A 20714-nucleotide genomic window follows, 5' to 3' on the forward strand; every position below is an offset into this window, starting at 1 on the left:
CCACGACGACCAATCCACTTTCCAGGAAACTGTTCATCTAGGAATGCTCGGACCTGGCACCCATAATGTGGTGGTGCACCATCTTGCTGGAAAAACTCAGGGAACGTGCCAGCTTCAGTGCATAAAGAGGGAAACGCATCATCATGTAGCAATTTCAAATATCCAGTGGCCTTGAGGTTTCCATTGATGGTGCACCACCACATTATGGGTGCCAGGTCCGAGCATTCCTAGATGAACAGTTTCCTGGAAAGTGGATTGGTCGTCGTGGGCCAGTTGAATGGCCCCCAAGGTCTCCCGATCTGACCCCCTTAGAAGAGTGGGAGAAGAGGGTTGCATTGACAATCCAACACAATGGGCAGCACATTGAACACATTTTATAAGTGGTCAGAAACTTGTAAATAACTCCTGAACGAATAAAGTTACGTTGAAACTAGGGGTGTGCGATATGACGATTTTTGATCGTGGACGATAAAAATGTCTCCACGATCTGCTTTTTAAGAAATATCGTAGTATCGCGCTACCGCGCACATTGTCAAATACAGTTCTGGCGCCGCCGTCTCTATATACTGTACAACACGACATACAGCAGTAGAGTTACTCTGATAGGACACTGCACTTATTCGCGATCGCAAAAGTACATTATTTGCATACAAGCCTTGCTGGTTAAATGTTTAATTCGCGCGCTGGTCTGACGTGCGCTTGTTCGGAGCGCATACACCTGAAGCACGCGCACTAAAACGCCTGTCTAACAGCGCCTGATTACTCAACTAAGTTATATTTTGCGCTAATACTGTCAAAACACACAAGGTTTACATACAGACTGAGTTGGTTATCTCTAAAATGAAAGTAAATAGTTAAGAGAGAAACGGATGCGTGCCTGTACTGTATATTAGATGCGTGCAGCTCTTAAAGGGACAGGACACTAAACGTGCTGTCGACTGTCATTAAAGGGATAGTTCACCCTAAAATTTAATTTCTGTCATTATTTACTCAGTGGAAAACCAAACAGTTGCTGGCCCACATTGACTTTGATAGTAGGAAAGAAAAATCCTATGGAAGTCACTGAGGACCAGCAACTGTTTGGTTTTCCACCTTCTTCAAAATAGCATTTATGTTCAGCAGAAGAAAGAAACTCATTCAGGTTTAAAACAACTTTTGAGTAAATGATGGTATAAAAATACAACATTATGACAGAATTGACAGACAGATGACAGAATATTAATTTGTGGGGGAACTATTCATTTAACGTTAACAAAACAACAAAACGCAAAAGAGAAAAATCACTCACTATTCTTGACTGAAAAACTTTAATACAGTTGCTTTAGGAATCAGTCTATGTATTGTTTTATTTTTATACTTGTTCATTCAATTTCATTGAATACTCTGCTAAATACACCTATTGTACCTGGAAATAAAGCACTGTTTGTTTTATTTGTATATTATGTGTATTTGTAATGTGTATCTTTGTTCTTATTTTTTAATAAGAAAAATTAAATAATGACAAAGATTTTTATCTTCGCCCACTTTGGCCTAAATATCAGCTATGCATCTTTGTCTTTCTAGTTTGGCTGTAATGCTCAGACAACTTGTAAAACCAAAATAGTAAAACTAACAAAGAATCGTGATAAAAATCGTGAATCGTGATATTTCTATAAAAAATCGTGACATGATATTTTTCCCATATCGCCCACCCCTAGTTGAAACCAAGCACACCATTGTTTTTCTTGTGACATTACCAATAAGTCATGGCCCTCTTCCTATTGAAAAAAACAAAAGTTGTATCCAAGATGGCCGACTTTTAAATGGCCACCATGGTCACCACCCATCTTGAGGAGTTTGCCCCCTCACATATACTAATGTGCCACAAACAGGACTTTAATATCACCAACCATTCCCATGTTATTACGGTGTATCCATATAAATGGCCCACCCTGTATAACAGGCAATGGCAAAGTAGCCTAATGTTAGTGTAATCTATTAACTACCCATAAAAACGTTTAAACATTGTGAATGACTAATTATAACACTTTCATTGTACAGAAAGAGATCAAAGAATAATTACATTATCAAAGAACATCACTGACTTCATCACTGACACTCTCAAAAACTCCCATCATAATCATTGAAGCTGTTTACACTGTGAAATGAGTCTCTTACTTGCATCGTATGCACATCTGCGCTAGTTTTGTTTATGATGAGAGAATTCACCAGATAGCAGAATTCAGTCAGCGAGCGCGCGCACTGAACAAAACACTGGTGTTTCAGCAATGACTCATCTGAACGCCTCTGATTGGTCACTGCATTTATAAGCTCAACAGAATCGTGTGTGATTGGTTATAATGCACAGTGCTGTAAAAATGTGTCTGGCTCAATGCCAGCCAAATCGCTTACACAGATTTGAATTTAGCAATGAACAATCTAATCACATCAGTGTGATCGTGTATATATATTTTTTATATTTAATATATAAAAAAAAATTTTTTTTTATATATATATATATATATATATATATATATATATATATATATATATATATATATATATATATATATATATATATATATATATATATATATATATATATATATATATATATATATATATATATATATATATTTAATTAATTAATTATTCGGCTATTTTTTTGTGTTTTGGACGCTGCATTCAAAATCCACTTGGCTCGAAAATCTGAGGAGGCACGGTTGAAATCACGTTCCGGGAGGAGCAGAATTTCGGCTGGGCCCTCCTCTGATCGCCGTTTACAGATACCATAGGAGTGAATGAGAAGTGCCGTAAGCTGAATCCCACCTGTTGCAAAAAGTCAGTGACTTCTTATAATACGGCTTTTTTTTTCGGTGTAAACTCTTAAAATAGTTCAATCCAAAAGTATTGTTAATGTAAAACACATTGAAGATTTGCCGATAGGCTGTTGATTCATTAATTAAGCTGTTACCTCTAAAAAGCTGTTTATTCAGCGTAGTGAAGCCTCTCCTCTATTGATATCTATAAAAATAAAATGGCCTCTGGTCTCCTTTCCCACGTACCGCCAAAGTGGAAGCATTAGCTGTTATTACGATTTTTGGATAAAGGTTGCAGGCTTGCCTTCTAGTGGCTTTGTACATATTCATTCGGACCATGTGACGTCACTGTGCTTTATCGCCGCCATTTTTGTGCCTGGGTCACAGCTGCGTGACCTGTTTCAGTCTATGATCATAGCAGCTACAACTATCAGAGGAAGATCAACGAAACACTCCCAGAAGGTTCACAACAAGGTTACAATATGCTCGGGATATGTTGTGCTGTTAGCTGTAACAACAGTCGTCAGAGAAACTCCAAACTACAATTTTATTCAATTTCAAAGGAGTTCGTTGGAATAAATGGTTGGCTTTAATCAGAAGGGACCACTGGCAGCTAGGGTTGCCAACTTCAGAAAAGGAAAATAAGAGACAATTGTGATTCTTTTATAGGAGAAGGGATGGTAAAATAGTTGTACTGTACTACATAGTGTATGAAATTTACGTGTCTGCAGTCAAGTGTATAAAAGGTTTTCAAAAATAATCACATTTGTTTTGCTTAACCCATTTATGAACAATGATTCTAAAAAGAATTTTAATGTCATAAAATTTCACACGTTACACAAAAAGCATCTGCCTGAGTAAATTGTACCATGTGAATTGTGACTGCCCAAGTGGTGTAGTAAAATTACATAGCCTGCATACATGTGGCTTAAAATTTGAAAGCATACAGAACTGAAAGTCTGAAACGTCAGTCAGTCAGTACTTTCTTCTTTCTTTTTGTTTTTTTTTTAAACATTGGCAAAATTAAATAATGTTATTGCAGCTAATTAGCCCTATGAATGAATGAAAATGCATATTTTTTAATTAAAGAACTTGGAGAGTGTGGGCTGCTTTTGGTGCTTGAATTTGTGCTTTAATAATGAAATCCAAGTTTAAGAATACACTGGAAGGTAAAATTTTAAAAATGTCTTTTTTTCTCTTTTTTTTAACAGCATTTACTTACAATAGTGAAAGACGTCTTCCCTCAGGTAGATTGCATGTTTTCTTGGCTTGCTGGATGTTGGGCTTATGATTATTAATCACGCTGTTTGCATATGCCCAAACTGATTTGCTGAAATCAAAACATGGACTGTAAAGGGAATTGCCATTAGCGTGAGTCCCGCTCGTTGGGAAGTGGGAGTGACCAGCCAGTAAGAGGATTCTTTAAAGTCTTAAAGCCTTAAAGCCGGACGGCTACGTTCATAAAACAATGATTTGTCCAAAAAGAATGATTAATTATCAATTGTGCTAATGTTAGATAAATTAACATTGAATTCAGATTGTGTAGTAAGCTAGCTAACGTTATCTTGATACACTATCACTATCAAACATGCTTTGAAATGATGTACGTTTTAAATTTACAAGTAATAAGGACCTTACATATTATGGGCTAACTGTTACACTTGCTGCACCCATGTTCGGGCCTAAAATACAATCCAAGTCCAAGCTCAGTGAGGGAAATGGTAGTAAAAGTTATCTAAATATATTATTATTTACTGAATCTCATTTAGATGTGCTGTGTTCGTTATGTCGGACACAAAAATGACGGCGACCATAGCTGAAGTGATGTCTTCGGTACCAATGAATAATAATAGCCCAACAAGCTTGTTTATATAGTAAGCAAGCAATACATGCATAAATAAATAAATGCGATAATATTGGATACCAAACTATAGAGCCACTCAAAATCACCGCAAGGTAAATTTATTCAAAGCTACAGCCCTATTTAGTGCTCAAAAACACTTCTAATGCTGCGTTTACACCATGTCGGAATTACTGCAATTGCAAGATTTCAACTAAACTAAAAAGCGTTCATGTTCTCGAAGACCTGGTAATTACAGCTTGTGGGCTGGGAGTTTTCTGAGACTTGTACCACTAGACCGCAGTACCACCTGACTTCAGCAGATTCATTTAAGTGCTATGTTTAGGAGTTGATAGTGTTGCCATAGGAAAGCATTAGTCCAAGGACGTGAGCATCTCTGTGTAGAGCGTTACATGTTGTCAATCTCGAGCCTACGGTAATTTAGAAAGGGCGTGAATGCAGCTTTATTATCAGTGTTGAAAACAGTTGTGCTGCTTACTATTTTTGTGGAAACTGTGATTTAATGTTTTTAAAATACAGCTTTTTTAAAAACTAAGTCTTTTGTAACGTTGTAAATTATCTTTACTGTCATTTTTGATCAATTTAATAATAATTATTATTTTTTAAAGTGTTAATTAATTTTTTTTAAATCTTACCGACCCCAATCTTTTGAACGGTGGTATATGTTGCGCCACATCAAGGGCCAAGACTGCTTCAGTTGTGGTTATGGAGAGAATTGCTGAGTTAATATCATTGTGTGTTTAGGACTGAAAGTGGAGGTCACACACTGCGGCCAGATGAAGAGGAAGTACCGTGTGTGCAATGTCACGCGTCGCCCAGCCAGCCATCAGACGTTAGTGCTTTTTACATTTTTACCAGTGTTTGCAAACTTTGCTGTAAAATAGTTAAGCCTTTAAAACTATTTTTTTCTCTTATTTTCTGCACATTTCTGCAGATTTCCTTTGCAGCTCGAGAATGGACAAGCTATGGAATGCACCGTTGCCCAGTATTTCAAACAAAAGTACAGCCTGCAGCTCAAATACCCCCACCTACCCTGCCTCCAGGTGGGGCAAGAACAGAAGCACACCTATCTGCCCCTTGAGGTAAGAGACATGCACATCATATGAAGTGTTTTCCAGGCTTTTGCATGTACAGAAATAAATTTGATTTGACTTGGCACTCGTTGAATCCTGTCTTGTATCCTCCATAAAGGTTTGTAACATAGTGGCAGGACAGCGCTGTATAAAGAAACTAACAGATAACCAAACCTCGACCATGATTAAAGCTACAGCCCGCTCAGCCCCAGACAGGCAGGAAGAGATCAGCAGACTGGTGAGTGGCACTTGTTGAAAAATGAGTAAGATAAATCACAATGCTCAATTTGGCAGCAGTACAAAGAGAAGTCCAACCTTATAGTTAAAAGAGCCGATCACTTTGTTTAACAAAAAAAAAACACTAAAACTCATGTTAATCCTTTTAGGATTATAAAAGATTATATAAATGATCCTTTGTACCTGCTGCGATCAGATTTATACATCAAAAAGCTATGTGATTCAGTATGATGGTTTTTATGTGTTTTGTATTGTGTTTGTATGTGTATTTGATTTTCGCTGGTTTGGTCAAAGACAAATTTCAACCATGGTGTATTGTATTGTAGGTCAAAAGCAACAGCATGGTGGGGGGGCCTGACCCTTACCTGAAAGAGTTCGGCATCGTGGTGCACAATGACATGACAGAGGTGACAGGGCGGGTCCTCCCAGCGCCCATGCTTCAGTATGGGGGCCGGGTGAGTACAGACACTGGGAGGGACTGTAGCAGGGTGAGTACTGGGGCTCGGGTTCAGGGTGAGTACGGGTGGGCTGGGAGCAATGGCATGTGTGTACGTGAGTGTGTGTGTTGTCGTGGGATGAGTGGACTAACCAAAGAAATGATGATCAGACTCCACTTGGCCAGTGCTGTTCAGCATCATCAACAATCTATTTTACCATCTCAGGAACTTGAGGAGCTCAATTCTAATGCAATTAGATCATTATACAGGTGCTGGTCATAAAATTTGAATATCATGAAAAAGTTTATTTCAGTAATACCATTCAAAAAGTGAAACTTGTATATTAGATTCATTCATTACACACAGACTGATATATTTCAAATGTTTATTTCCTTTAATTTTGATGATTATAACTGACAACTAATGAAAGTCCCAAATTCAGTATCTCAGAAAATTAGAATATCAATTAAGACCAATGCAAAAAAAAATATTTTTAGAAATGTTGGCCAACTGAAAAGTATGAACATGTACAGCACTCAATATTTAGTTGGGGCTCCTTTGGCCTGGATTACTGCAGCAATGCGGCGTGGCATGGAGTCGATCAGTCTGTGGCACTGCTCCGGTGTTACGAGAGCCCATGTCGCTCTGATAGTGGCCTTCAGCTCTTCTGAATTGTTGGGTCTGGCGTATTGCATCTTCCTCTTCACAATGGTTTTCTGTGGGGTTAAGGTCAGGCGAGTTTGCTGGCCAATCAAGAACAGGTCCTTAAACCAGGTACTGGTAGCTTTGGCAGTGTGTGCAGGTGTCAAATCCCGTTGGAAAATGAAATCTGCATCTCCATAAAGTTGGTCAGCAGCAGGAAGCATGAAGTGCTCTAAAACTTCCTGGTAGACGGCTGCGTTGACCTTGGACCTCAGAAAACACAATGGACCTACACCAGCAGATGACATGGCACCCCAAACCATCAATGACTGTGGAAACTTTACACTGGACCTCAAGCAACGTGGATTATGTGCCTCTCCTCTCTTCCTCCAGACTCTGGGACCTTGATTTCTAAAGGAAATGCAAAATTTACTTTCATCAGAGAACATAACTTTGGACCACTCAGCAGCAGTCCAGTCAAGACGCTTCTGACGCTGTCTCTTGTTCAAGAGTGGCTTGACACAAGGAATGCGACCGCTGAAACCCATGTCTTGCATACGTCTGTGCGTGGTGGTTCTTGAAGCACTGACTCCAGCTGCAGTCCACTCTTTGTGAATCTCCCCCACATTTTTGAATGGGTTTTGTTTCACAATCCTCTCCAGGGTGCGGTTATCCCTATTGCTTGTACACTTTTTTTTTTCTACCACATCTTGTCCTTCCCTTCGCCTCTCTATTAATGTGCTTGGACACAGAGCTCTGTGAACAGCCAGCCTCTTTAGCAATGACCTTTTGTGTCTTTCCCTCCTTGTGCAAGGTGTCAATGGTCGTCTTTTGGACAACTGTCAAGTCAGCAGTCTTCCCCATGATTGTGTAGCCTACAGAAGAGACCATTTAAAGGCTTTTGCAGGTGTTTTGAGTTAATTAGCTGATTAGAGTATGGCACCAGGGGTCTTCAATATTGAACATTTTCACAATATTCTAATTTTCTGAGATACTGAATTTGGGACTTTCATTAGTTGTCAGTTATAATCATCAAAATTAAAGGAAATAAACATTTGAAATATATCAGTCTGTGTGTAATGAATGAATCTAATATACAAGTTTCACTTTTTGAATGGTATTACTGAAATAAATAAACTTTTTCATGATATTCTAATTTTATGACCAGCACCTGTAATTACTCCTGTAAACTTCCACACATTTAATTTATTGCTGTTTGCTATTGTTTAAAACTACAACTGTACATGAACATCTAATTTTAACTTCCACAAATTGATGTGAGATGTTACTCGTGTAGAGAAGCATCCTTGGTGGAGTCTTATCTTCATTCCTGTGAAATAACAACCTCTTGAGGGATTGCTTTTTCTTTGCAAACAGTACCAGTTGTTTTGGTTAATTTGGAAAAACTGTTGTATATAAAGAGATCTGCAACCTCATGTCTTTTTGTTTATAAATTATTCTTAATCACTGTCACTAACTTGTACTGTGCACCAAGTAATGGTGCAGTCAATACTATCACTGTAATTTGTTAATGAGCTCAACTGAAAATTGAGTTACTATTATCTCTAACAGCTTGTTATGAGTGCTTTTAATCTTAATGTGTTTTCAGTTGCTCTAGTCTTCAGGGCATTTCATTTCATTATATTGTATTATAAAAATGTAATGTACTTTTTTTCATTGTTTAAACATGTTTAATTTAGAATTATTACTGTGGAACATTTAGTATTTCATAAGCCCTGAACACTAGAGCAGTTCTTTTTTTCTTTTTCTTTTTGTGTATTAAATTCAAATAACTCTTGTATTGATATTTCAGATGCATTCCTCCTTGAATAAATGATTTGTTATTGCATTAATTTACTTGCTTCATGTTTAACCTTTTACAGCTGATTTGTATTGCAGTTTTAGACTACATTTTATAATATTAAAACGTTCTGTGTTTAACCAATGGGGAGGTTGGTGGTGGGTCTTTTCTGCATAGTCTGCTTTCTGCTGTTTAGCCCAGGCCTGTTAGAGTTGGGTGGGGTTGGTGTTGGTGGGTATGGGGTTGGCAGTGTAGGGTATTTGGTAGAATGTGTATCTGGTGATCAGAACGAAGGATTCACTAAGAGTGTAGGGACTCTCTCCCCAGAACAAGACTGTGGCCACACCCAACCAGGGTGTCTGGGACATGAGGGGAAAGCAGTTTTATGCAGGTATAGAGATCAAAGTGTGGGCCGTGGCCTGCTTCGCCCCTCAGAAACAATGCCGAGAGGATTTGCTCAAGTAAGGATTGCTATCAAGAATTTTATATATATATATATATATATATATATATATATATATATATATATATATATATTAGTTTGACAAAGTTGACATTTTAATTCTGAAAGCTTTTTCAAACATTTTCAAAACCAGAAGTGCATGGTTAAAAAGATTATTTTTTGTGTGCGTGTATTTGAAGGAGTTTCACTGACCAGCTGCGCAAGATATCCAAGGATGCAGGGATGCCCATCCAAGGCCAGCCCTGTTTCTGCAAGTACGCCCAGGGGGCAGACAGTGTGGAGCCGATGTTCAAGCATCTCAAAATGTCTTATGTGGGACTACAGCTCATTGTGGTCATTCTGCCTGGGAAAACGCCAGTCTATGGTAAAGAGAGCTCCTTTAAAGATGAAGCACAACAATAGTCAGAGAATTTGACACTGTGATACTGAGGTGGTTTTGTGCCTCTCCAGCGGAAGTGAAGCGTGTGGGAGATACTCTGTTAGGAATGGCCACTCAGTGCGTTCAGGTGAAGAATGTGGTGAAGACGTCCCCTCAGACGCTGTCCAATCTCTGTCTGAAGATCAACGCCAAACTAGGGGGTATCAACAATGTGCTGGTGCCACATCAAAGGTGGGTTTTGGACTAGGATAGTTTATGATGAGGTGAGAGTAAGAATAAGGGATGTGATTTAATTTTTTTTTTTTTTCTCCCGTATTTTATTTCCGTTGTGTCCGACCTCTGAGGGATGACCCATGTGATTTGCGTAGATCCGGGGGGGGTTACTGCACCTTGAGCTATTACCTAATTAAACTGCGAAAAGATTGTTTTTTTAAAAAAACATCATAGACGGAATGATCCTGAGAGCACTGTACAAGCTCGCAGCGTCATCTGCAGGACATTTCAAAGCGTTCAAAATCAAAGTGCCAAACGCGAGCAGAATCAGCGCTGAAACGTGTTACTCGACCTGGTGACTTTTCATGAATGGTGGTGAGAATTTGAGATTGCTAGTGCTGTCATAAAACTCCCAACGGTTATGATGTAACTGTATAATAGGCTGTAGTCTGACATGCTACATGTCAGAATCAGAATGAGCTTTATTGCCAGGTATGTTTGCACATACAAGGAATTTGTTTTAGTGACCGTAGCTCCACAGTGCGACAGAATGACAGCATCAGGACAGGACACAGATAATAAAAAATAATCATCCAGGTGGATGCTGCACACTGGTGGTGGTTGAGGAGAGACCCCCACATGATTGTAAAGCGCTTTGGGTGTACAGCAATACACAATAAATGCGCTATATAAATGCATCATTCATTCATTCATTCATAATAAAAAATAAAAATAAAATAATGTACAAATATACACAAACACGATATACAAAATAGACAATTCAGTATGTACAGGTATGTTAAGTCCAAATTTGAAATGTAATGAGTGTGTGTAAAATAAAAAGTATTATAGTGTTGTGTTTCATGTTTATTGTTAAGAGTTCAAGTGTTCATGAGATGGATTTTGAGTTTGAGGCGCTTTAATTTGTATTTGGGAGCGCAACGTCCGTCATTAGAAACATTTATAAATATGTTGTTTACAAAGAGAAGTTTCAGTGTCACATAATCCTTCAGAAATCATTCTAATATGCTGATTTGCTGCTCAAGAAACATTTCTCATTATTATCAATGTTAAAAGCAGTTTTGCTGCTTAATATTTTTGTGGAAACAATGATACCACTCAAACATTTGTATAAGATTTAAAAAAGAGAGAAATTAATTTTATTCATGCAAGAAAGTGATAAGAGTGAGTGAAGACATTTAAAATGATTTCTATTTAATAAATGTATTAACAAATGTAATATATTTGACAAATACAAATAAATGCTGTTCATTAAATAACAATTCTATATACTATATACTTTACTATAATATATTATAGTACTTTATTGTAATATATTATATTGTTATCATCATTATTATGTGCTGCTTATTTTTTACAGGACAATAGTATGTATTCTTACAGTATAAGATGTATCTTTTAATGTGCTAAAATATATATTTTTTGATAAGTGCTGGGGGCGTGGCTTGTGGGTGTGACTTGGGGCGTGGTCAGATTTGCCGCCTTTTTTTTGTCTCTAGCTGATCACATGCATGATGTATGTGCACATCAATTATAAACGGTAGGTATTCATAATTTACCATGAAATGCGTTACACATTTTGTAAAAAAAATGCATTATACATAAAGGCTTCAAATAAAGTGCTACCAAAAGATTTGGATGTCATCTTTAGTTCAGGAGTTTTTCCCCATTGTGATTTCAGATGGTAATATCAAATGTATATGATTAGACTGGGGCCCAAACAATGCTTGCATAAATTAATTTTTAGTCCACTCAAAAACAATAACCATGTCACCTAGCAACAGGACTAACAATCATAGGCAATTTTAAAGAGCTTCAGTGCATTGTCAACCTGGAAATTCTCTGAACAAAGGAAGAAAACTTCTATTCTGTTCCTTCATGTTTGTTTGCTTTCCATCAGGCCCTCTGTGTTCCAGCAGCCAGTCATCTTCTTGGGGGCCGATGTCACTCACCCACCTGCAGGCGATGGGAAGAAACCATCCATTGCAGCTGTGGTGGGCAGCATGGATGGGCACCCCAGCCGCTATTGTGCCACCGTGCGAGTGCAAACTTCACGCCAGGACCTGTCCCAGGAACAGTTCTTCAGCCAGGAAGTCATCCAGGATCTCACCAACATGGTGCGAGAGCTCCTCATTCAGTTCTATAAGTCTACCCGATTCAAGCCCACACGCATCATCTACTACCGCGGAGGAGTCTCTGAGGGCCAGATGAAGCAGGTGAGTCATCCAGAGGAGATGCTTTGACTCAGACTGCTGCTGCATTGATAATATTTGAAAGCTGATTTCAGTTAAATTAAATAAAATGTGATTTTGAGATGGAGAAATTACATGTTCAGTTTTTCTTCTTCAGTTAATATTGTTCATTGTCTTATCTAGGTTGCCTGGCCAGAGCTGATCGCCATCAGGAAAGCTTGCATCAGTCTAGAAGAGGACTACAGACCAGGAATCACTTACATTGTAGTGCAGAAACGTCACCACACTCGACTCTTTTGCTCTGACAAAGCAGAGAGGGTAAGTGTTTTTTGTTTTTTTTGTTTTATAAATCTACTGTAAGTTGTTCACCAAGGCTGCATTTATTTGATCAAATACAGTAACATGTACAGTAGCCATTTCTCCAGTCTTTAGTGTCACATGTTCCTTGAAATCATTCTAACGCCACAACAAATCATTATCGATGTTAAAAACAGTTGAGTTGCTTAAACTTTTTGTAAAACCGTTTTTTTTCAGGATTCTTTGCTTTAGTAGAAAGTTTCAGAAATGGCATTTGAAAAAACTTACCCCCACACTTTTAAAAAGTAGTGTATGATTACATATTTCCTCATTCTTAATTTTAACACTGTAAGTGGCAAAGCTTAAACTTTTTTGGGGGGGAACTGTGTTTGTTTAACTGTTGAATAAGGCTGCTTCAGTGTTTTTGTGTTTTCCATCCTTTAAACTGCCTCATCTTTGGTTAAAACAAATACTGTGGTTTGTCGTTTCTAACGGTCTTAAGTGGGCGGTTCATAGTCAGAATATGCGTAGTTGACTGACTGTGCAGAGCCAGACATTTGCTAAATCTTTAAAATACGGCGTATGTGAAGAAAAATATGAGATTTAGATGTGGGTGGACAACCTAGAGCAATGCACCTGTTATATAAACAAAGCATCGCAAAATCTTGTTTTATATTCTTCGAGATTGTGTTAATCTTAAAATCAGCATGAATGATTCATTGCATTCTCCTCTAATCTTGTATACAAATTTCTTTGACTCAGGTCGGAAAGAGTGGCAATGTCCCAGCAGGCACTACAGTGGACAGCACCATTACACACCCCTCAGAGTTTGACTTTTACCTGTGCAGCCATGCTGGTATCCAGGTGAGTCACAGCCCAGTTGTTTATTTGTTAATTTATCCGTTTGTCTGTTCAAGATTCACACATTTGCATTTCCTTCCCACAGGGCACAAGCCGTCCCTCTCACTATCACGTCTTGTGGGATGACAACTGTTTCACGGCCGACGAACTGCAGCTGTTGACTTACCAGCTCTGCCACACCTACGTGCGCTGCACGCGCTCTGTCTCTATCCCCGCACCAGCCTACTACGCCCGGCTTGTGGCGTTCCGTGCCCGCTACCACTTAGTGGACAAAGACCATGACAGGTTATTAGCATATCACTATTAACCTGAGACATTCTTGTAAAATTAATGAATGGATTTTAATGTTTTCTGTACCATTTCCTGTGCGCAGTGCTGAGGGCAGTCATGTATCAGGACAGAGTAACGGCCGAGACCCTCAGGCCCTGGCTAAGGCGGTCCAGATTCACTATGATACCCAGCACACCATGTACTTCGCCTGATGTCAACCAGCAGGAGACGCTCTTCTACACTCCCTCTTCAATCTTTCTCTCTCTCTCTCTCTCTCTCTCTCTCTCTCTTCCTCTTCCCGTTTCTCTCTATCGTGTCTTTGTCTGCAGCAAAGCAGTTCTGAAGCCAGGAGGCCATCTGTCAGTCCAGTCGAAATTGGCCTCGGAAGAACCAACCTCTACCAGCAGTTCTGCAGTGAGAGGCTTTTGGCCTCCAATGCACAGAGGAAAAAAAAATCAAATTGAGCCATTTTTAACTTTTCATTTCTTGTTTTGATTTTGAATGTCTTTTTAATTTGTAATATACACTGAGTGTGAGCAAACCTGCGCCATTGGTCAGGGCAGCTCTGGCTCTCTCAGCTAAGCTGGACTCTGTCTACTTTTACCTCAAGCCACCATCGGCTGAATCTTGTCACATGTCTTTTGGGGCAGGTGGGGTGGATCTTGCATGTCAGGGTGGGGGGGGGGGGGGTTTGACTTGGATGGATTTGTTTTTCTCCTTTTTATGGTCGTATTTGGACTCTCTCCTCTCAGTCTTTTTACAAACGAGGTGACCTGGGTATACATACCCATTACCCGCTCCCATTTTGTGCACTCGTGTGGATGTACGTTTGTGAGTGTGTGTGTGTGTGTGCGTGTTTGTTTGTGTGATTGTGGGTTCATGTTTCATGGCAGGCCACTGAATTGTAAAGGGAAATCTAGGAGCAAACTGCTGTAAATGCCTCTTCTTTTTTTTTTTTTTTTTATATTAACACACAGATATATAAAAAAAATATATATAAATATTTACAGCTCTATAAGCATATTCCACTTGATGATCTAACAGGCTTTCATAAGCTGATGGTTTTGTGTAGCATTACCCATGGTCTCCTCTGTGACTATTGGGGTTGTTGGACCTGGGCAAACAGGGCTTGGTGCAGGTGCCATTCTGCCTGTGGCAAGACAGGAAACACATGCGTCTTATTCGGATGGTTATTTTATAGGGTTGAAAGGTATGGCCATTGCACAGTTACAGACGTAGCGCTAACTGATAGGCTAGGCTTGCAACATTACAGCACTCTCCCTTCTTTTATGCATTTATACATAAGATTCAAATCAGATTTGTAAGAGTTTAATATAAATGTTTTTTTTGTGGTAAACTTTAACAGTTTGTTAGAGTAGATAATTGTTGTTCTCGTCGTTCTTAATGTTGCTATTGATCAGCTGTTTGCAAATCGGTCACATAATTAATTGATCTAGGAGTCATTGTGGTTGTTAACAGATTTGTTTTTGGTTTTTTTTTATAAATAAATACAGCTTAATTTCTTGTAGTGTTGTGGAGATGGTAATGAGGGCCCAAAATGCTTTGGTTTGTCCACTTAGTCTTTTTATTTTTAATGTTTGAACTGATCAAATTTTGAGTTTTAGCTAATTTCTGTACCAAGTTAATGGGGGGAAAAAAAGTGGAGTGACAAATCAGAACTTTTTGGGGGGAAATCTTGGCAATCTTCCACAGTTATATGGATTTTACACTTAAAGTGTGTTTATTACTGCTGTGTGTATATGAACTTGAATCTACAATATAAATCTGAATGAATTTTGTCTTGCGTATTAAAAAATAGGACACCATGCATTAAGACACACGAGCATAAGCACTGCCTTTGGACTGAACAGCATCAATGGTGCAGTTTGAAGGGTCTCCAGCGCGCACGCCTCGTCGGGGGGCTGCTCTGCAAAAACCCTTTTGTAATAAACCATCCGTAAAGCAGCAGGTTTGCTATGAATGAGTTTGAGCACCAGCCTGTCGTTGGCGTGGACGCTGGTCCCATGAAAGAAGAACGGGAAGTGGGCAAGGGCATCACATGCAATAAATTGGATTTGCGCATCGAATGATAAATGGGTTACTCAATGTCACGGCTTCCATAGAATAATGCGTTTGAGTAGTGTGTGTGTGTGTGTGTGTCCTTTTTAGGCATTTTCGCTAAATTGTTACATGACATTTAATTCCAGTTTGTATCATGATATCATTGCAAAGCAATATAACCCAGAATCTAGAACAATTTAAAAGCTGTAATATGTTTTTGTCGATGTGGCTGTTTGTTGGGTTCCTATTGCCATTTGTGTTTATGTACTACTTTTGCTTGTATCAATCAGTGGGAATGTGCATATGGTGGATTAGCTCTTTAGGCTATGTGGAAAATTTTCAAATTTAAACTGTGTTCGCCTGCATGCCAGAGTATTGTTCTAATCTCTTATAAAATATTTATTATGGCGCAGAAGTTGCTTTTTTATTTGTAAATCAATACAGTGAGACTGTTTTGAGTAGCGATGTTGTCCAGTCTCTTTTACAGGATTTAAAAAATGTTCTCCAGAAATGTCAGTAACTCTGAGGGACAGATTCGAGGGCTGAAGGGGTGCGGATGTCGGTCTTTGGGAGCTCCAACCCAAACGAGGTACTTTCTTCAATCACTGGGCTGCTCAGACTGACCTTCTCACCCTTTCTTTCCGTCCTAATGCCTATGAGGAGCCCTTTTACCCACGGTCTTGTTCCCTCTCTGCTCTCGGGTTCTCCAGTGCTGTGGTGCTGCCCTGGTGGGACCTCCACACATGCACTTCCTCTCTGCATGTGGTGGGCCCTGAGGGTCCACTACACAAGGATATTACCTCTTAACTATTTTTTTTTTTTTTTCTTACCGTTCTCTGTCCCGATTTAAAGAGAGCATGAGTTATTTTATTTTTTTTTGCTTTTTTTTTTAAATTCCTATTTGATATATGGCTTTGTTATTTGAAAAATGTGTATTGTAATTTAAGTTTTTGTTTCTCTTACTGGTGTGTAGCTTTTTTGTGCTGTTCTATTCTCGTGTTCTGAGCTGTGTGACTTGTCCAATAGCAATAGGGGCACTTTCTTTGACCTGCTGGGGAATGCTCAGGACTCCTGTAGCTTCTCCTATCCGAGTGCCCCATCAGTTGCTGTACTGCTTTGACATAAAAAAAATAAAAATCCCCCCCCCCCCTTTTTTTTTAGCCTGCAGGGAATATTTGTGTTATTGTGCAAAGTAATAAATTGGTATTTTATGCCTATAACACACACGTCTGTCTCCTGTCATTATTGATGTTCAGGAAAGGAAACCTTAAAAGGTCTGTTTTTTGTGAATATTTATTGTACAGATATTAATGATTTCAATCATATATTTTTTAATATAATGGAATGTTTTTTAAAAATAGATTTAAAACCACTAGATGGCAACATCTACTTAGATCAACAAAGTAAACCACTAACTGTTGTGATGCAGCACCATCCAGTTTAAATAGTTTCCCTTGCTGAATGTTTATGTATTTTGTATATTTATTTATTAATAAGACCAACATTTAAATTCCCAGAAAATCTTGCTTTGCAGCTTTGGTCACTATTGATTTTTATCATAATGGTAAAGTGTAGCTTGGATGTTCCACTTCAAACAATTCCTTTTGTGTTCCACAAAAAATAGTCATTTATTAAGCTTGAAATGAAGACCCCCCCCCCCCCCTTTTCTCTCTCTTTATATTATTTATCTTTTTCATTTGAGAAGAAATGAAACTTAAAGATCAGCTATTTATATTAGTGTTCACATTTCTTTATTATACAGTTTGCCTTTTTGAAAGCTGCATTCTTGTATGAATTATACTTGAGCTTCATTGTGGGCAATCACTCATTCGTCTGCTCTCTCTTTTGTGTACCCACTCTCTCATTTCCTGTGTCCTGTGCTGTTGTCATGACCACTGTTGCCAAGGAGAGGCAGCCACAAGAGAAAGGAAACTTAAACCAGAGATCTTGTAGCCGTAATATTTAATTCATCACCTCAGACGCTAATGTTTGCATGTTATGGAGCAGAATGAAACCAAGGAACCGGCCAAAATGACACAAAAAAAACAAAGCCTTTGGAAACAACTTAGTAGTAGTCCCTTTATCAAATAATTATATTATCAAATGTAAGTTACAGTATATAGACCAAAAAAATGACAACACTGTCAATTCATCTTTAATCACTTCGCAAGGTAACCTTATATTCCTGTAATCGGATCATTTGTACCTTTTGTAAAATATCCATTTACAACTTGACAGCCATGTAAATTCACACTTCTGCTTAAAATGCTGTTAGACCAAGAGCATTTTCTAGAGGACGTACATTACTGATGGTCTCCATCACAAAAATGGACTGGCATATTGTTTCAAAGTGTGAGGATTTTTGTGTTAGTCATCACAGTCGCCCTCAGAAATGCCCACAACAGCAAACATCCTCACAAGCCCACTCTTTAAAGCAATTTCTTTGTCTCATTAGGGGAATGGCAAACACTTTTGTATCAGCCATTTAAAAGCACTGAAAGCTTTGAGGCTTATTGTTGACGGCCCCTAGATTGTCTGTGTTAATTGATCCGCTAGCAGACACCACTCTTGCCCTTGCTCCATCTCCCTTTATATCCTGCCATCCGCTGTTTTCCTTTCAGGATGAGAGTGGCTTTGCTCAACAGTGTTTCTAAAGATGGATGAGACTAGTACACTTGAAACACCTGTAAGGGTTATCGGGCCGCCCAATAAGCGATCGGCACTCTGACAGAAACCATCCAACCCGTTTTGTTGCAGGGAAGAGGACATTGCTTTTGTCTTTGCCTAAGTAGCCTGAAGCACAGCACCCTTTTTTGTGTCTGCTCTCGATACGATACGAGCATCTAACCTAAAGAGCTTGAAAGAGGACAACGTATTTACTTTTGGCATCTATTTGCACAGGTGTCACATCTGAAGAACCTTCCTTTTTACTTCACACGAAACTGTTGGATAATTTACGAAGGCCTTTGCCATCATTCAGACTCTAGTTTAGGTTCTGTTTGATGTTTGTTGGGTGCTTGGAAGTAATGCATCTTTGACAGCCACAGCATCCACGTCACAGTATCAAATTCAATCGGTGTGACCTGTTTGGGTAAGGCAACACCGGACTGGGTAGCAACAGAGACGCATGTCCCTGTGATAAGAGTAGATCTTTCTTTACCGAGAAGACAAGTCCACCACACTTTACAGTGGTGCAAGACCCTCCGGACGTAGCCTGTGATGGTGGGACTCGCATTGAAGTTCAATCAATCCCATGTGGGTGAGTTGAGACAAGTGGCAGCAGTTCTTCAATTATTCATCTCTTCAAAGAAAGACCAGGCGAAAGTGAACACAACTGTCTGAGAAACCAAAAGACGAACTAGAACGTAGCTGAACAAAACTTGGTTCCAAGAATTTTAAAAGACAAATCTGAGAGGATTGCCAAGGATCTTTTTAAGGAGGACTGACCGAGACTTCTTGTGGAGGATTGAGACCAAATAACAGACTAGAATGCGCCTGAACAAAACTTTGCTCTGAGAATTTAAAGACACTCCGAGAGGTCCAGCAAGGGACTTTAAAGGTGGACACGAGGACTGACAAATGTAACAAGACCAGAGGACGGACTAAAATGCATCTGAACAAAACTTTGCTTCAAGAAATTTGAAAGACAAAACCTTAGCAAGTAACTTTCAAAGAAGGACTGACCGAGATTCTTGCTGAGGATTGGCAAACGTGCTGACCTCTTTGGGCAAGGAGGACTGAAGCTATTATCAATAGTTGGAGCACCTGCAAGCGGAAAAGTGTCGTCGAGGTTGTGGCCCGAGGAGGCGTGGTACTCAGAAGGTGGTGAGATGGTGAACACAGGTATGCAGCTGATCAGCTTCACCTGTGCTGTGACAGGCTGGGTGATGGCTATAGCAGTGACTGCACTGCCCCAGTGGAAGGTCACGGCCTTCATAGGCAGCAACATCTTGACCTCCGAAATTATTTGGCAGGGGATCTGGATGAACTGCATCTACCAGACCACCGGCCATATGCAGTGTAAGACCTACGACTCTATGCTGGCTCTACCGCCTGATATCCAGGTGGCACGGGCGCTGATGTGCATTGCTATCTTCTTGGGCTGGTTGTCCTGCACCGTCTCTTGCTGTGGAATGAAGTGCACCACCTGTGCCGGGGACGATCGCCATGCCAAGGCCGGCATAGCGCTGTCCGGTGGGGTGCTCTTCATCCTGACGGGCTTGTGCGTCCTAGTGCCTGTTTCCTGGACAGCAAACACTGTGGTGCAGGACTTCTACAACCCCAATGTCCCCCTCCAGCACAAGCAGGAGCTGGGTCAGGCCATTTACCTGGGATGGGCGGCAGCAGTGATTCTTATAATCAGCGGGGCAGTGCTGAGCAGTACCTGCCCACACATCGAGAGAGGAGGGTACAGACGTGGGTACATAGGCCGCAGTTTTGCAAACTCAGGGCCTTCTGCTCCTGATCCGCCGAAGCCAATCACCACCAGTACCCTGCCTCTTAAGGAGTATGTATGAAAAAGATAAAAAAAATGAAAGCAAATGGGATGATGATTAAAGGTGCACTCAGTGATTTCTATTTCAATGGACAGATGCATTTTGTGTCATGGTCCATATTTGCCATTTGAAATCCCATTTATCTGCTTTTTCTTTCATTGCTTATCCATTGGACACATGTTGGTGCTGTTCACTCCAGCTCCTTCATTATATTGTCTGTAATATACATATTGTATTTATTGTTATATTGTTTGGTTTGCTTTTGTTTAGATATGTTTTATGTTTATGTAGGTAAAGCTTTATTTTTTAAAGTGTCATTGCTGCACCACTAGTGGCACCAAAATGGAATCGCAATCTGCTATTTTTTCAGTATAACATTGGCACAACCAGTGCTGCGAGTTTGGAGTGGAACTATTAGTTTGTCAGTGGTAAACACGAGTGGTAAAAACAGTTTTTTCTGTTTGGTAACACTGGTGGAGCAGAAATGACACGTTTCACCCTTAAAGTACATAATTTCTGCATCACAAGCAAAAACAGAATTGAAAAAATAATGATTGGCACTAACACTGAAAAACAGATAGATTCACCCCAAACACTGTGACAGACTTCAGC

At 39.5% G+C, this 20714-nt stretch overlaps 2 protein-coding genes and 1 long non-coding RNA gene across 6 annotated transcripts in view; all 3 read left to right on the top strand.

Moving 5' to 3' along the window:
* LOC306847503 (protein argonaute-4-like) overlaps positions 1-13991 on the top strand; it is a 23430-nt gene extending 9439 nt beyond the window's left edge. The window contains exons 7-19 of one of the 4 annotated variants that reach the window (XM_079381457.1): positions 4010-4045; positions 5404-5491; positions 5594-5741; positions 5851-5970; positions 6296-6457; positions 9162-9310; positions 9492-9676; positions 9763-9922; positions 11826-12141; positions 12301-12435; positions 13177-13278; positions 13361-13560; positions 13649-13991. In XM_079381457.1, coding sequence (XP_079237583.1) covers positions 4010-4045; positions 5404-5491; positions 5594-5741; positions 5851-5970; positions 6296-6457; positions 9162-9310; positions 9492-9676; positions 9763-9922; positions 11826-12141; positions 12301-12435; positions 13177-13278; positions 13361-13560; positions 13649-13757 — 1910 coding nt within the window. In that variant the 3' untranslated portion in view covers positions 13758-13991. The remainder of the gene's footprint in view (positions 1-4009; positions 4046-5403; positions 5492-5593; positions 5742-5850; positions 5971-6295; positions 6458-9161; positions 9311-9491; positions 9677-9762; positions 9923-11825; positions 12142-12300; positions 12436-13176; positions 13279-13360; positions 13561-13648) is intronic. The other 3 variants (XM_079381458.1, XM_079381459.1, XM_079381460.1) reach the window with 3 other exon arrangements.
* Positions 1-20714, top strand: part of LOC306847517 — a 779007-nt gene that overhangs the window by 295698 nt on the left and 462595 nt on the right. The gene's annotated exons all lie outside the window — the stretch shown is intronic.
* Positions 19437-20123, top strand: LOC306846995 (claudin-4-like; the record flags this gene model as incomplete). Its single annotated transcript, XM_079380728.1, has 1 exon — positions 19437-20123. The coding sequence occupies one exon, from the start codon at positions 19437-19439 to the stop codon at positions 20121-20123; it is 687 nt and encodes a 228-aa protein (XP_079236854.1).

The sequence above is a fragment of the Barbus barbus genome (genome assembly GCF_936440315.1).
Source record: "Barbus barbus genome assembly, chromosome: 27".
NCBI classification, from domain to species: Eukaryota; Metazoa; Chordata; class Actinopteri; order Cypriniformes; family Cyprinidae; genus Barbus; species Barbus barbus.